Source organism: Caretta caretta, chromosome 27, assembly GCF_965140235.1.
Source record: "Caretta caretta isolate rCarCar2 chromosome 27, rCarCar1.hap1, whole genome shotgun sequence".
Taxonomy (NCBI): Eukaryota; Metazoa; Chordata; order Testudines; family Cheloniidae; genus Caretta; species Caretta caretta.
In genome coordinates, this window is record NC_134232.1 from 2267757 (window position 1) to 2282121 (window position 14365).

The 14365-nt window shown below is 60.7% G+C and overlaps 1 protein-coding gene across 1 annotated transcript in view; it reads left to right on the plus strand.

Annotated features, from left to right (window-relative positions):
* Positions 1-321: 321 nt before the first annotated feature.
* Positions 322-14365, plus strand: part of C1QL1 (complement C1q like 1) — a 91225-nt gene continuing 77181 nt past the window's right edge. The window contains exon 1 of the mRNA XM_048829776.2: positions 322-1577. Within this exon, the coding sequence (XP_048685733.1) occupies positions 756-1577 (822 nt within the window). The 5' untranslated portion in view covers positions 322-755. The remainder of the gene's footprint in view (positions 1578-14365) is intronic.

The window sequence follows — 14365 nt, forward strand, 5'->3', positions numbered from 1 at the left end:
GAGCTGAACCCGCGACTCATTCCTCCGCTGGGCTCCCAGGAGAGCGAAAAGCCAGAGAAACCCACGGGAACGGTCTCGTGCCTGCCGGGTGCTTCGCTGTTGTTTGTAACCAGCTGCAGCCCCCCCCCCGAGAGACAGCGCCCCCAGGAGATCCGGACCCGCCCCCCAGGGAGACAGCGGCCCCCAGGAGAGCCGGACCCGCCCCCCAGGGAGACAGCGGCCCCCAGGAGAGCCGGACCCGCCCCCCAGGGAGACAGCGCCCCCCAGGAGATCCGGACCCGCTCCCCCAGGGAGACAGCGGCCCCCAGGAGATCCGGACCCCCTCCCCCAGGGAGACAGCGGCCCCCAGGAGATCCGGACCCCCTCCCCCAGGGAGACAGCGGCCCCCAGAAGATCCGGACCCGCCCCCCAGGGAGACAGCGGCCCCCAGGAGAGCCGGACCCCCGAGTCCTAGGGACACCCGGAGCTCCCTGGACAGACCCAGAGCAGCTCACAAAGCGGCGAAGGCGACTTCTCCCCGACCAACTTTCCAGCCGGGGGGCGGGGGGCGGGGCAGGGCCGGCCATCCCGCTCTGCCCCCCCCCCGCAGGTAGCGGCAGGAACGGCGGGTGGCGAAAATCGAAGCGCTCCAAGCAGGGGCGCGACCAATCCGCCGCCCCGCGGCCAGCCGTTCCCTGCCCCGCGCCCCCGCCCGCCCCGCCGCTCTTTGCCGGAGCCGGGCGCCCAGCCCCGCTGCGCTCCGGCGGGGGGGATCGATGGGCAGGGACCAGCCTCCCGCAGCTCCAGCCAGCAGACAGGCGGCGGGAGGAGACGAGCAGCCGGCCGCTCCGCCTTTGCTCCTTTCCCGTCCCGGGCTGGGGGCACCGCGCCGCGGTCACCCGCCCAGGGGACCCCCCGGGCCGCTGCCCCGCCCGGCGGCCCCGCCACCGGGCACCATTCCCCCGCCGGGGCGGCCGCGGCTGAGCGCGGGGAGGAAAACTTTGCTGGCGGCCGCGCTCGGCGTGGTGATGCTGCTGGCGCTGGTGATCCTCATCCCGGCGCTGGTGAGCTCGGCGGGCGCGGGCGGGCGCTACGAGATGCTGGGCACCTGCCGCATGGTCTGCGACCCCTACCTGGGCCGGGCGGCCGCCACCGCCGCCGCCAGCGCCCGCCCGGAGCCCGAGCCCCCCGGCGGGCCCCCGCCGCCCTCCACGCTGGTGCAGGGGCCGCAGGGCAAGCCGGGCCGGCCGGGCAAGGCGGGGGAGCCGGGCCCGCCGGGGGCCATGGGCCCGCCCGGGGCGCAGGGCGAGCGCGGCCAGCCGGGGCCGCCCGGGCCGCCCGGGGGCAGCGGCGCCTTCAGCACGGCCACGTACAGCACCGCGCCCCGGGTGGCCTTCTACGCCGGGCTCAAGAACCCGCACGAGGGCTACGAGATCCTCAAGTTCGACGACGTGGTGACCAACCTGGGCAACAGCTACGAGGCGGCCACGGGCAAGTTCACGTGCAGCGTCCCGGGCACCTACTTCTTCACCTACCACGTGCTGATGCGCGGCGGGGACGGCACCAGCATGTGGGCGGATCTGTGCAAGAACGGGCAGGTGGGTGCGGGGCGCCGCGGCCCCCCGGGGCGGGACAGGGCAGGGGCGGGGGCCCCCCACCCCCTCCCTCGGCGAGGGCCACGGGGCAGGGGCAGCCCAGCGCCCCGAGCGGTGGGTCCGGCTCCTGCCTGGGAGGGCCGCGTGGCTTGCGGGTCTCCAGGCTCCCATGGCTGAGCTGGGGCCGAGCCCAGGCCAGGGAGCTGGAAGTTGCGCTGGAGAATTTATTTTTAGACCGAGTCTTCCGCCCCACCCCCCAACAAAGTTTCTGTTCGAAGAGCGGGGCGAGAAGGGTCCCGGGGTTGGTATGGGGGTCTCTGGGCGGGGGTCCCGGGGCTGCAGTGGGGTCTCGGGGCGGGGGTCCCGGGGCTGGTATGGGGGGGAAGGGGTCTCGGGGTGGGGGCCTGGGGCTGCAGGGGAGTCTCAGGGAGGTGTGGGGCTGGTGCGCGGGGGGGGGGGAAGGGGTCCCAGGGCTGCAGTGGGGTCTCAGGGCGGCGGTCCCGGGGCTGGTGGGGGGGGGAAGGGGTCTTGGGGCTGGTGTGGGGTCTCGGGGCTGGGGGTCCCTCACGTCTCCTGGCTGGGGAGGAGACAGGCTGGGCTTGGCCGGGCTCTCACAGCCGGTGGGTTTCAGAGAGCGGCAAGGCCCTTCGGCCAGCTGGTCTCTCCCTGTGTTCGCCCCCCCCCCCCAGCCCGGCCCCTTCGCCCCTGGGGGTGCGGGTGCATGCGGGACGCTGGGGCGTTGTTTGGAGGGGAAGAGTCCGCGAAGGGAGCCCTGGCCCCGCTCCCAGCCCCCGGGGCGGGTGACTGCGGGCACCACCCGAGGGCTCCTGCCCGACGGCCGCTGGACAAAGCGGCCAGCCGATCTGGTGCTTGCAGGACCCGCCTTGCGCCTGCCTCGGGGCCGCACGGTGTCTGATTGTCCGTCTGGTCCCGCTGTCTGTCCCCCTGGGTGGGCGGATCCCGAGCTCCCTGCCTGGCTCGACGGTCCGGTCTCGGAGGAAGGGCTCCGGCCATCGTCCCGGCTGAGGCCTCCGGTGCGAGGAGAGAAACTTGTGCTCCACTTCCCTCCCGCAAGCCTCTCCCGGGCTGGCTGCCCCGAGCTTGGCTCCGCGCCCCGGGGCGCAGCGGGCGCTTGGAAGTTCACCAGCTCGGACACACGCTGTGCTGGGGCCCTCCCGCCTCCCACCCCAGGGAAATTGCCAGGGACAGAGGGGCTGCGGGATCTGGGGCCTTTTTACAGTGAACGGTTGCACCCCACTGCTTATTCAATTGGCCATTGCGCATGAGCAGCTGCCTTTCACAAGGCTCACCTGTGGGGTGCGATGAGTTTGGTGGGTCTCCGGTAGCTCCTGGCAGAGGGATGTTCACTTCACCCAAACCACAGCTGCCTGCTGATGTACAGAGCCAGCGCTGCTCAGGCCAGAGGGGAAGGCCGGGATCCTCTGGTCTGGCCTCCTTTGTTAGAATATTTATTCATTCACCTGACGGTAGCACCCCCGGGTCCCAGCTGAGATCGCGCCCCATGGTAGAGGCGCTGCGGACAGAGTGAGAGACAGACCCTGCCCCACCTAAAGAGACAAAGGATAGGATGAGAAACAGGCACGGCCATTTGCCCAAGGTCACACTGCCAGAGCTGGGACTAGAACCAACCTCACCTGCCGGCTATCAGTGCACTAGCCACTGGAGCCCACTGCCTTCTGTAAACCAGCAGAGGCACTGGGCAATTACAGCCTACACATCCCCATCTGTACAACGGGGGTAATAGAACCCTGCATTGGCAAGAGCTTGGCAGCCAAGGAGGAAAAGTGGCACGAAAGGTTATTTCTTCTTCTTGCTGCTACATTATAGATTGTTGTATTGACTCCTGGATTTGCTGTCCCAGGAGGCCAAAGGACCGGCGGGACCATGGAAGGTGGAACTTAAATCCAGACAGGGGTTGTGGGCTGGGTGCAGGAAGGCCTGGGTGAGGGTCTCCGGCCTGTGTTACTCAGACATCAGCCTGGATGATCAGAATGGTCCCTCCTTATCTCATGGGCAGCATCCCATCAGCAGGGGCAGTGTGTGCCAGCCTATGAGGCACCAGCTCTGTGCATACACAGATTTTATCAGTCTCCACGGCTGCCAATCCAGCACCTTTTACCAGGGCTAAATTCCCTTCACAATGTTAAGGCTTATTCATTCCCTCCTGCCACCCTAACACTGAAATATTCTTCACAGGGGTTTACTCCAGCACCTGGCAAAATGTCCTCTGCTCTCAGCCACTATCGGTGTTCTGCCAAGCTGCCACGCTCCACCCCAGAGGTGGCTGCACACTGGTGGTGTCCCCAATTTGTAAGGCTCCTTGAGATTCCACTTAGAATGCCCTGCAGACCTCATAGAAATGTCAAAGGCTATTTTGTGCACTGAAATCTACCTTCCTCTCCACCGTCACTAGAATCCCTCCCTTCCAAAGAAAACTGTCTGTGATTTAATGCACAGATCATCAGCTTTAATAATGACTTTCCTGTCACACCTTAAATGTCACCTGAGCTTAATTTTCGTCGGTGTCACCCGCTATTGTAGTGGAGCAGTCGTGCCACCATCATTAAGGATGAGTCTCAGTGATTCATTTGTAGGAGAGGGAAATCTGAGAGTCACACCCTCCCCTTTGCGACATGCCCTGGGGCTTTACATATCGACCAACTTCCATCCAGGGAGCAGGCTTTCTCTAGTCTTTTCCCTGTAGTTCCCATTATCATTTGCTAAATGTGGGCCTGATCCTGCATGCCCTGCACCCCCCCACTCCAAGGAACTCACAGTCTGAATGGATAAGACAGACACAGGACAAGAAGGGAAACAGAGGCAGAGAGAGGGCAGTCACTTGACAAGGTCATTGAGCACTCAGAGCCAGGATGAGACCTCAGCACTTGCTGCCCTGTTCACTGGGCCATGGTCCCTCCCTGTGCTCCCTTCAGACAGCCCCTCTTGTCAGATACTTTTCCTCTGTTAGCAGAACACAGCGATGCTCGGCCCAAACTTGGGTTCCCGTGTCTGGGCTCAGATGTGCAAGGTGCTGAGCATGCTGGCCCCAGCCCACCAAGGCACTTAGCAGGTGCCTAACTGGAAGCATGTGAGTCGTCCTGTTGAAGCCAATGCCTTGAGTCATGTAATTAACGTTAATCATCTGCTTGGGTGGTTTGGAGCCACTGTGCTTAACAGGCTCACGTGCCGTCTGACAGGTAGGATGTATTCCTACCCCCATCAGCTCGGGCGAGGTTGGCCGCTGACTGCAGTGGGGACAGGATCTGGCCAATGTTATCTGTGTTTTCACCCACGTTCTTACTGGAAAATTCCCCCTGTTAAAAGCACAGCTAGCCAGCACCGACTTCGGCACTGCAATTGGGCAGCCGGGGTCCTGGGGCAGAGTGGGAATATGGAAATCGTTAAATGAGAGACGTCTACTTGTGGGGTTGCTGCATTATGTGAATAATAATAATAAGTTGGGAGTAATAGAAATGGCTTTTTTCCTATTCAAAGTTTTATTGTTCTTACACATCCCTGATGTGCCCCTCTCGGCTGCGTCCGCCTGTTAGCCGATGTGTCAGGATGCAGTCGAGACTGCAGGATCATCCATAAAGCTACAGGGTGGGGGTTTCAGAAAGGCTCACCAGAGACAGGCGTCAACATCCCAGGGGCTTCAGGCACTGAACTCCCTTCAACTTTGCTGGAAGATCCCAGCCCTTGTCAGTAGTTACACATTTCCTCCCTCAGGATTAACTTCTGCTCCCTATGGGCCCTCGGTGGCTCCCATTGAAATCAATGGGAAAACTCCCCTGAACTCCGGGGGCACGGGATGAAGGCCAGAGTCAGCCCTGCACCTGGCCCCAGACCTCTCTCTCCCGCTCAGTTAGAGCCTGATCCACAGGCCGCTGAACACGCAGGAGGCTCTTGACTGACTGAACTCTTGTTGTTTCCTGCACTCACGTAACCAGCTGCAGAGGTCTCAAAATGGTGGAGGGCTGGATCCTGCTGACACTGGTTTACTTGAGGGAAGCCCCTTCTAGCTGCTAGAACTTCCCAGCCCCGCAGGGTGAGGCTGGCTGCTGGGTGCGGGACGACCCTGAGTGCTCTGGCTGGAGGCAGGACAGCAGCAAGGTACATGCGTACGGCCCAGGGGAGTCATGGGGTTCAGCACGTGCTTAAAGTGAAATGTGCAGATCCATCTCTGCTCCTGAAGTGGGGCCGAGCTTGGTGGTTGTACTTGCAAGGCCAGGCACTCACAGATGAACAGAGTAAATAAAATCCATTTGTGTGTCTCTGCAATCCAGCGCAATCGCCTTGTAGCTGTTGATAACGGGGGTTGGGACATGCCAGTCTCCAGGCCCCGCTTACTAATTGCGAACCCAATCTAGCTGTTACCGTACTTATCCAAGACAACTCACAGGGGCGGCAAGTGCTCTGGGGGTGAACAGTGCTGGCTAAACGATCACTGGGACGAGCACTTGAATGGAAAATGTGACTAAGACACTTTCAAAGAAAAATTCGCAGTAATTAGTTTTTCTATCTAAAAAGAGGCAAAATCTCCTAAATGGGAACAGAAGTTGGGGGTCAGTGTTGGAGGCCCCTAGCTCCATATATCCAGAATGGGATCCCCCCTCCCACTCCAGCCCCAATTATAATGGTGTGTGAGAGAATGAGTGAGAAGGGGAGAGGGAGTCAGGACTCCTGGGTTGTATTCCCATACCTAGGTGGGCTCATGATTTGTCTACTTGGCTGCATTCCTTTTGAACTGTAATACCCAGGTCTCAGAGCAGCGGGCAGGGCAGTCCAGTGGTCAAGGGCGTGGCCTGGGTGTCAGGACTCCGGGGTTCCAGTGATCACCACCAGTGGTTGCAGTGGGGAATAAGGACTCTTGGATCCTATTCCCACTTTTTTCTGACCTTGGGCAAGTTCTTTAACCTCTCAGCACCCTCCCTGTGAAATTGGGTTTTCCCACTGATCTGCCTCCCCCTGTGTTGTGCGGCCAGACTTGGGACTGTCTGTGATGTGCTCAGCTGCAGGGGCCGAGGGAGAGCGGGAATTCTTACCCAGGGTGGGTGGGCGAGGACTTCTCTCTCCAAGGGAGAGCTCTCTGTTGCAATGGGAACCTCACTGTGACACTCCTAATTACCCAGATCATTCCCCTGGATTCCCTGTGATAGCATCTGTTGGACACGAGCCCACATTAGAAAGAAAGAAAGTTCCTTTGGAGCAAAGTGCTGCTAATTACTGATGACATGTTTGGAATCCATTGTAAATCGCCTGATCCTGGGGAAGGAGGGGGCCGGGGGGCCGTGGAACCATTGATTTCCTGTGGCTCTAGCAGGCCGGATTCTGCCCACCTTGCACTTTGCAGAGGGGGAAGGCAGCTGGAGATATTCCTGGCACGTTTCTGAGCCAGGCTGTCTGTGGCCCCGAGACACCGCTGAGCAGCCTGCTTCTCACCACAGTGATTGGCCCAGCCCTGTGTTTGGTGCTTGGCTCAGCACTTGAGCACCCAGAGTCCCAGAGCTCCCCCCCGCCACCCAATGGGCTGGGCTGGGCTCAGCGGCTAAACCCAGAGGCTGATCCACCTTGTTTTTGGCTTGGTCCCTTCTTTGCAAAAGCCTCATGTTGAGCCCTCGGGGCTGATGTTGCTCCATGAAGGTGGAACCCTCCCCCCATTGACTAGGAGAGTGCAGGATCAAGCCCATAAGCTGGGGCTCCCGGTTATGCATTATAGTCCCGACTCAGCAAAGCACACAGGCAACACCCCATTATAAACACGCGCTAAAATTCATGGGGACTTCAGCCCTCCGCATTCCCCTGCCCCCTCAGCCTGCATCCTGCCCCCCACATTCCTCTGCCCCCTCAGTCTTCCTCCTGCCCCCCACATTTCTCTGCCTCCTCAGAGTTTCCTGCTCCCTACCACTGTGCCCTCCATGCTGCCCCCGCAGCCCCATTGCAGGCACCTCCACATTCCCCTGCCCCCTTCCTAGCTCTTCCCTTTGGGCAGCTTGTGGCTTCAGCCCTTGTGACAGTCATGGGAGATGGCGACCATGTTGGATAAGGGTGACAATCGGTGAAACCCCTTTAAAAAGCCCTGGGCAGGTGGTGAAGGCGCAGACGCTCAGGACAGTGTCATGCTGCAGGCAGAGGTGCTGGAACGAGGGGTGCTGGGGGCTTGAAGTGGTTTCCATCACATGCAGCGTTTACAGTTTGGTTCAATGGCTCTCAGGCCCCCACTCTACACATTGTCCCAGCACCCCGGCTGTGGGGGCAGCTAGGGAGACCCAGCGTAATGATCCCCGGTGGCATTTGGCCTGGACGCAAAGGGGCTGGGATCTTTGGTGGCGAGAGGGATGAAGGGGCAGATACGAATGCAGAGAGACCCCAGCAGACCCCAGCCCTGCTCACACAGCCTGAGCAGCTCCTCTCCATCCTGCTGAAAACACTGAGTGGGGGGCCCGGTGTCACGGAGCGTGGGGGAGTCCAGGCCCTGCACCCCTCTTCCTGAGATTCACTGAGACTCTCAGCCAGCCAGTAAAACAGAAGGTTTATTGGACAACAGGAACACAGTCCAAAACAGAGCTTGTGGGTACACCCAGGACCCCTCAGTCAAGTCCTTCTGGGGGAGCAGGGAGATTAGACCCCAGCCCTGGGGTTCCCTGTGTTCCTCCACCCACCCCCAAACTGAAACTAACCCCCCCCCACCCCCAGCAGGCTCCCTTCTGCAGCCTGTCTTCACATTCCTAGGCAGAGGTGTTACCTCCCCCTCCCCCTCCTGGCTCAGGTGACAGGCTCTCAGGTCTCCCACCCCCAGGGCACATTCCCAGGTCAACACTCCTCTCTCCCTGCTGCATCACATCCTCACATCTCTCCCCCCTTCGAGACTGAACTGAGCGGGATCACTGACCAGTGACCTGGGGAAGTTCGGGGCCCCCTCTCCGGGACAGCGCATCCGCTATCAGGTTGGCACTTCCCTTCACGTGGACCACATCCATGTCATAATCCTGCAGGAGCAGGCTCCATCTCAGGAGTTTGGCGTTGGCTCCTTTCATCTGGTGCAGCCAGATTAGGGGAGAGTGGTCGGTGTACACGGTGAAGTGTCGCCCGAAGAGATAGGGCTCTAGTTTCTTGAGGGCCCACACCATGGCCAGGCACTCCTTCTCGATGGCCACGTAGTGTTGCTCCCGGGGTAGCAACTTCTTGCTCAGGTACACGATGGGGTGTCTCTCCCCCTTTTCATCCTCCTGCATTAACACCGCCCCCAGTCCCATGTCTGAGGCGTCGGTGAACACCACAAAGGGCTTGTCAAAGTCTGGGTTTGCCAGAACTGGGTCACTGACCAGAGCCTCCTTCAGCGCCCGGAAAGCCTCCTGGCACTGCTCGGTCCAGACCACCTTGTCTGGCTTCCCCTTCTTGCATAGCTAAGTGATGGGGGTGGCTATGGCGCTAAAGTGGGGCACAAATCTTCGGAAGTATCCTGCCATCCCAATAAAGGCTTGGACTTGCTTTTTGGTGTGGGGAGCGGGCCAGTCTCTGATCACCTCCACCTTGGCTGGTTCCGGCTTTAGGCGGCCGCTCCCCACCCAATGGCCCAGGTAAGATACTTCAGCCATCCCCACCTTGCACTTCTCCGCTTTTACAGTCAGCCCAGCCCCCTGGAGTCGGTCCAGCACTTGTCTAACCAGGGACACGTGGTCCTCCCAGGTCTGGCTAAAGACACAGATGTCATCAATATACGCCACGGCAAAACTCTCCATCCCCCTCAGTAGCTGGTCCACCAGGCGCTGGAAGGTGGCCGGCGCTCCCTTGAGGCCGAAAGGCAGGGTCAGGAACTCATAGAGCCCCAGAGGGGTGATAAAGGCCGATTTCAGCCGGGCATCTGCATCCAGCGGCACTTGCCAGTAGCCCTTTGTAAGGTCCATGGTGGTGAGGTACCGAGCTCCTCCCAGCTTGTCTAGGAGCTCGTCCGGCCGGGGCATGGGGTAGGCATCAGATACAGTGATGGCATTGAGCTTCCAACAGTCCACACAGAACCGGACCGACCCGTCCTTTTTGGGGACCAGCACCACCGGTGAGGCCCAAGGGCTGGCCGATGGCTGGATCATCCCCAAAGCCAGCATGTCCCGGACCTCTCTTTCCAGGTCCTGAGCAGTTTTCCCTGTGACTCGGAAGGGGGAGCATCTTATCGGCGGGTGCGACCCTGTCTGCACCCGGTGGACAGTCAGATTAGTGCGTCCAGGCTGGTTGGAAAACAGCTGTCCGTACGGATGCAGCACTCCCCTGACCTCAGCTTGCTGGGCAGGGGTTAGCTGATCCGAGAGGGGAATTGTTTCCAGGGGGGAACCAGCTCTGGTCCCAGGGAATAGATCTACTAAAGGGTCATCTCCCTGCTCCTCCCACTGTCCACACACGGCCAACACCACATTCCCCCTGGCATAATATGGCTTCATCATATTCACATGGTACACCCGGCGGTGGTGCGCCCGGTTCGACAGCTCCACCACATAGTTTACCTCATTGAGCTGCTTGACGACCTTGAAAGGGCCCTCCCAGGCGGCCTGTAGTTTGTTCTTTCTCACGGGGATGAGAACCATCACCAGATCCCCAGTGGCGTAGGCACGGGCCTGTGCCGTGCAGTCATACCAGACCTTCTGCTTCCTCTGGGCTCTGGCCAGATTCTCCCTGGCCAGGCCCATGAGTTCAGCCAGTCTCTCTCGGAAGATCAGGACATACTCCAGCACTGACTCTCCATCGGGAGTGGCCTTCCCCTCCCATTCGTCTCTCATCAGGTCCAGGGGACCCCTCACCCTCCTTCCATATAACAGTTCGAAAGGCGAAAATCCAGTAGACTCCTGGGGCACCTCCCTGTATGCGAACAGCAGGTGAGGTAAGTACTTGTCCCAATCCTGCGGGTGCTGGTTCATAAAGGTTTTCAGCATCATCTTTAGCGTCCCGTTAAACCTCTCCACCAGCCCATTGGACTGGGGGTGATAAGCTGAGGCCCAGTCGTGCCGGACCCCACATTTCTCCCACAAGCACCGGAGCAGGGCCGACATGAAGTTGGAGCCTTGATCTGTGAAGACTTCCTTGGGGAACCCCACTCGGCTGAAAATGGTCAGGAGCGCATCGGCCACGGTGTCGGCTTCAATGGAAGCTAAGGGCACTGCCTCGGGGTAGCGGGTGGCAAAATCTACCACCACCAGAATGTATTTCTTCCCCGACCGGGTCGTCTTGCTGAGAGGCCCCACGATGTCCATGGCCACCTTCTGGAAAGACTCCCTATGATGGGCAAAGGTCTCAAAGCCGCTTTCCCCTTGTCCCGGACCTTCCCCACCCTCTGACAGGGGTCACAGGATCGGCAATAATGCCGGACCGTGGTAAAGACCCCGGGCCAGTAAAAGTTCTGTAGCAACTTCTGCCGGGTGCGCCAGATTCCCTGGTGCCCTGCAAGGGGGATGTCATGGGCCAGGGACAGGAGCTTGCGGCGATACTTCTGGGGGACCACCAGCTGCCTCCTGATCCCACAGGACTCTACTTCGCTTGTGGGAGCCCATTCTCGGTACAGGAACCCCTTCTCCCACAGGAACCTCTCCTGGCAGCCTCTCCTCATGGTCCGTACCACACTGAGGTCGGCCAGGTCCCTGAGCTTCCGCAAGGAGGGATCTTTCCTCTACTCGGCCTGAAACTCAGCAGCTGGGAAAGGGATGGGGCCTGGTTCCCCCTCATTGGCCGGGTCTGAGGCCACAGGCTCTCTGAGCCGTGCCCCTCGGCGCTCCCTCCCCACCAGGGTAGGGTCCTGCGCCTCCGGTGTGGTACCCTCCCCAAGGTCGAGGTGCAGTGCCCCTCGCCGGGTCTGGCTACGGGTCACAACCAGGGCGGTCTGGGGCTTGCTTGGCCAGTCCTCTAGGTCTCCACCCATCAAAACTTCAGTGGGCAAATTGTGGTGTACCCCCACATCCTTGGGGCCCTCCTTGGCCCCCCATTTCAGGTGTACCCTTGCCACGGGCACCTTAAATGGGGTCCCGCCCACCCCCATCAGGGTCAGGTAGGTGTTGGGCACCACCCGATCTGGGGCCACCACCTCGGGCCGGGCCAGCGTCACCTCCGCGTCCGTATCCCAGTATCCATTGACCTTCCTCCCATCCACCTCCAGGGGAACAAGGCACTCTCTCCGGAGGGACAGCCCCGCGCCCACCCTGTAAACCGAGCACCCTGAGTTCAGAGCATCCAGCCCTCTGGCGGAGCTGGCCTGGGGTACTCTTCCCTCCTGCGCAGGTGGTAAACTGGTAGCCCCCCTTTCCTGGGTCGTCTGCCCCTCGTCCAGCTGGGTCCCTACCCAGTTAACCCTGGGTAGGTTGGGTCTGCTTAGTTTGTCCCTGAGCCTGGGGCACTGGGTCCGTACGTGGCCTCTCTGGTCACAGTGATAGCAGCTCAGGTCACGTTGGTCCCCTTGAGCGGGTCGGAGAGGCCCGACGGCAGGCGTACCCCTTTGGAGGGGGTTCTCCCTATTTCCCCGCTGGGAGGCCCCATGGTGACTCTCTCTCTGCATCGGGGGGGGGGCCTATTCTTTTGGGACTCCTCCCGGCTACCCCCTGACCGACTGTTCACAAACTCGTCGGCCAGCTGCCCTGCGTGCTGGGGGTTCTCGAGCTTTTTGTCCACCAACCACAGCCTCAAGTCGGAAGGGCACTGTTCATACAGTTGGTCCAGTACGATTAGGTCAAGCAGGTCCTCTTTAGCTTGGGCCCCAGCTGTCCACTTGCGGGCATATCCCTGCATCCGGTTGACCAGTTGTAGGTAGGTGACCTCAGGCGTTTTACGCTGACTCCGGAACCTTCTCCGGTACATCTCGGGGGCCAGCCCAAACTCACGGAGCAGGGCCTGTTTGAACAGTTCATAGTCCCCTGCCTCCACCCCTGTCATTCGGCTGTACACCTCCACGGCTTTGGGGTCCAGTAAGGGGGTGAGAAACTGGAGCCTGTCAGCAGGGTCAACCCTGTACATCTCGCAGGCATTCTTAAAGGCCGTCAGGAAGCTATCTATGTCCTCCCCCTCCTTCCGCTGGGCCAGGAAGCACTTATCAAAGCTCCTTGCAGCCTTGGGTCCCCCCGCACTCACTGCAGCCGGGGCCCCACTGCTCCTCAGCCTGGCCAGCTCCAGTTCATGCTATCTTTGTTTCTCCTTCTCTTGACGTTCCCTCTCTTTCTCCTCCTGCTCATGTTGACGTTGTTTCTCCTTCTTCTCCTGCTCATGTTGACGTTGTTTCTCCTTCCCCTCCTGCTCATGCCCAGGTTGTTTTTCATGATCCTCCAGCTCCCTCATTTTCAACTCCCTCTCCCATTTCAGCCGCATCCGCTCCAGGGATGGGGAGGTCCGCTGGGAGGATCCCCTGCTGGCTGCCGGGGTCAGGGTGCCCTTGCTATTCGCTGGGCTTCCCCCAACCCCTCCCCCAAGCCTAGGTAGGAAGGGTCTCGGGATGTCCTGGGCAGCAGTCTGACCCCTCCCAGCCCCGTCAGGCCCCAGGGCCCACACTGCGTCCACCGGGCAGCTTCCCTCAGGGACAGGGATCGGGTCATCCAAGCGATCCTTCTCCTCCAACTGGGCAATCAGCTGTTCCTTGGTGGACCTCCCAATGCGCAGCCCCCTCTGCCTGCACAGCTCCACCAGGTCGCTCTTCAGGCGTTTAGCGTACTTCTCCCTGCTGGCCTCTCGCAGGCCGGGCAGCTTTCCACGGTTTCCAGGAAAAGCCCCTAGTGTGCCAGTCCTTCTTGAGGTCACCACCTCTTTGCCAGGGTCGAGCTGCAGACTCCTCCGCCCCTGGGACCGCTCGCTGCGATCCCCCGGGGGACCCTGTTACTGCAAAAGTCCTCTCTGGTCACACACTCCCAGGGGTTAACTGCCCCCTGAAACCGTCTCTCTCTGACTCTTCAGCACGCCCAGTCCCCGTCAATCCCCCTTCGTTTTACTGTTCCCCAGTCACTTACTGCAGGAAGCGCCATTCACGGGGTGCAGTACATCCCACCCTTGCCACCAGTTGTCACGGAGTGTGGGGGAGTTCAGGCCCTGCACCCCTCTTCCTGGGATTCGCTGAGACTCTCAGCCAGCCAGTAAAACAGAAGGTTTATTGGACAACAGGAACACAGTCTAAAACAGAGCTTGTGGGTACACCCAGGACCCCTCAGTCAAGTCCTTCTGGGGGAGCAGGGAGCTTAGACCCCAGCCCTGGGGTTCCCTGCGTTCCTCCACCCAGCCCCAAACTGAAACTAACCCCGCCCCCCCTCCCCCGCAGGCTCCCTCCTGCAGCCTGTCTTCACATTCCTGGGCAGAGGTGTTACCTCCCCCTCCCCCTCCTGGCTCAGGTGACAGGCTCTCAGGTCTCCCATCCCCAGGGAACATTCCCAGGTCAACACTCCCCCTCCCTGCTGCATCATATAGTCACACCCGGGGCTACCGGGACTGGGCTGGAACGTTTCTAATTGAACCAGGCACGTGGGGCTGATAGGACGGTCAGGCAGGGCCTGGGGACACCTCGCCACTCACCCCTCCTGCCTTGTTACAGACGTGTAGCAAGGAGAAGGCTGAGGGGCTGAGACCCTGAGCCAGGAGGAGCCTCCTCCTTCCACTAATTGGGAGGAAATGGAGCGTGGGCATCCCAGGTCTAGCGCTCAGCCCGCTGGGGAGAGCCGCAGCTGCCCCCAGAGTCGTCACCAGAGACCTGATCATGCGGAGTGCTCAGCACACTCCACTTGGGGTCCAGCAGATACCAGCACCTTGCAGGATCTGAC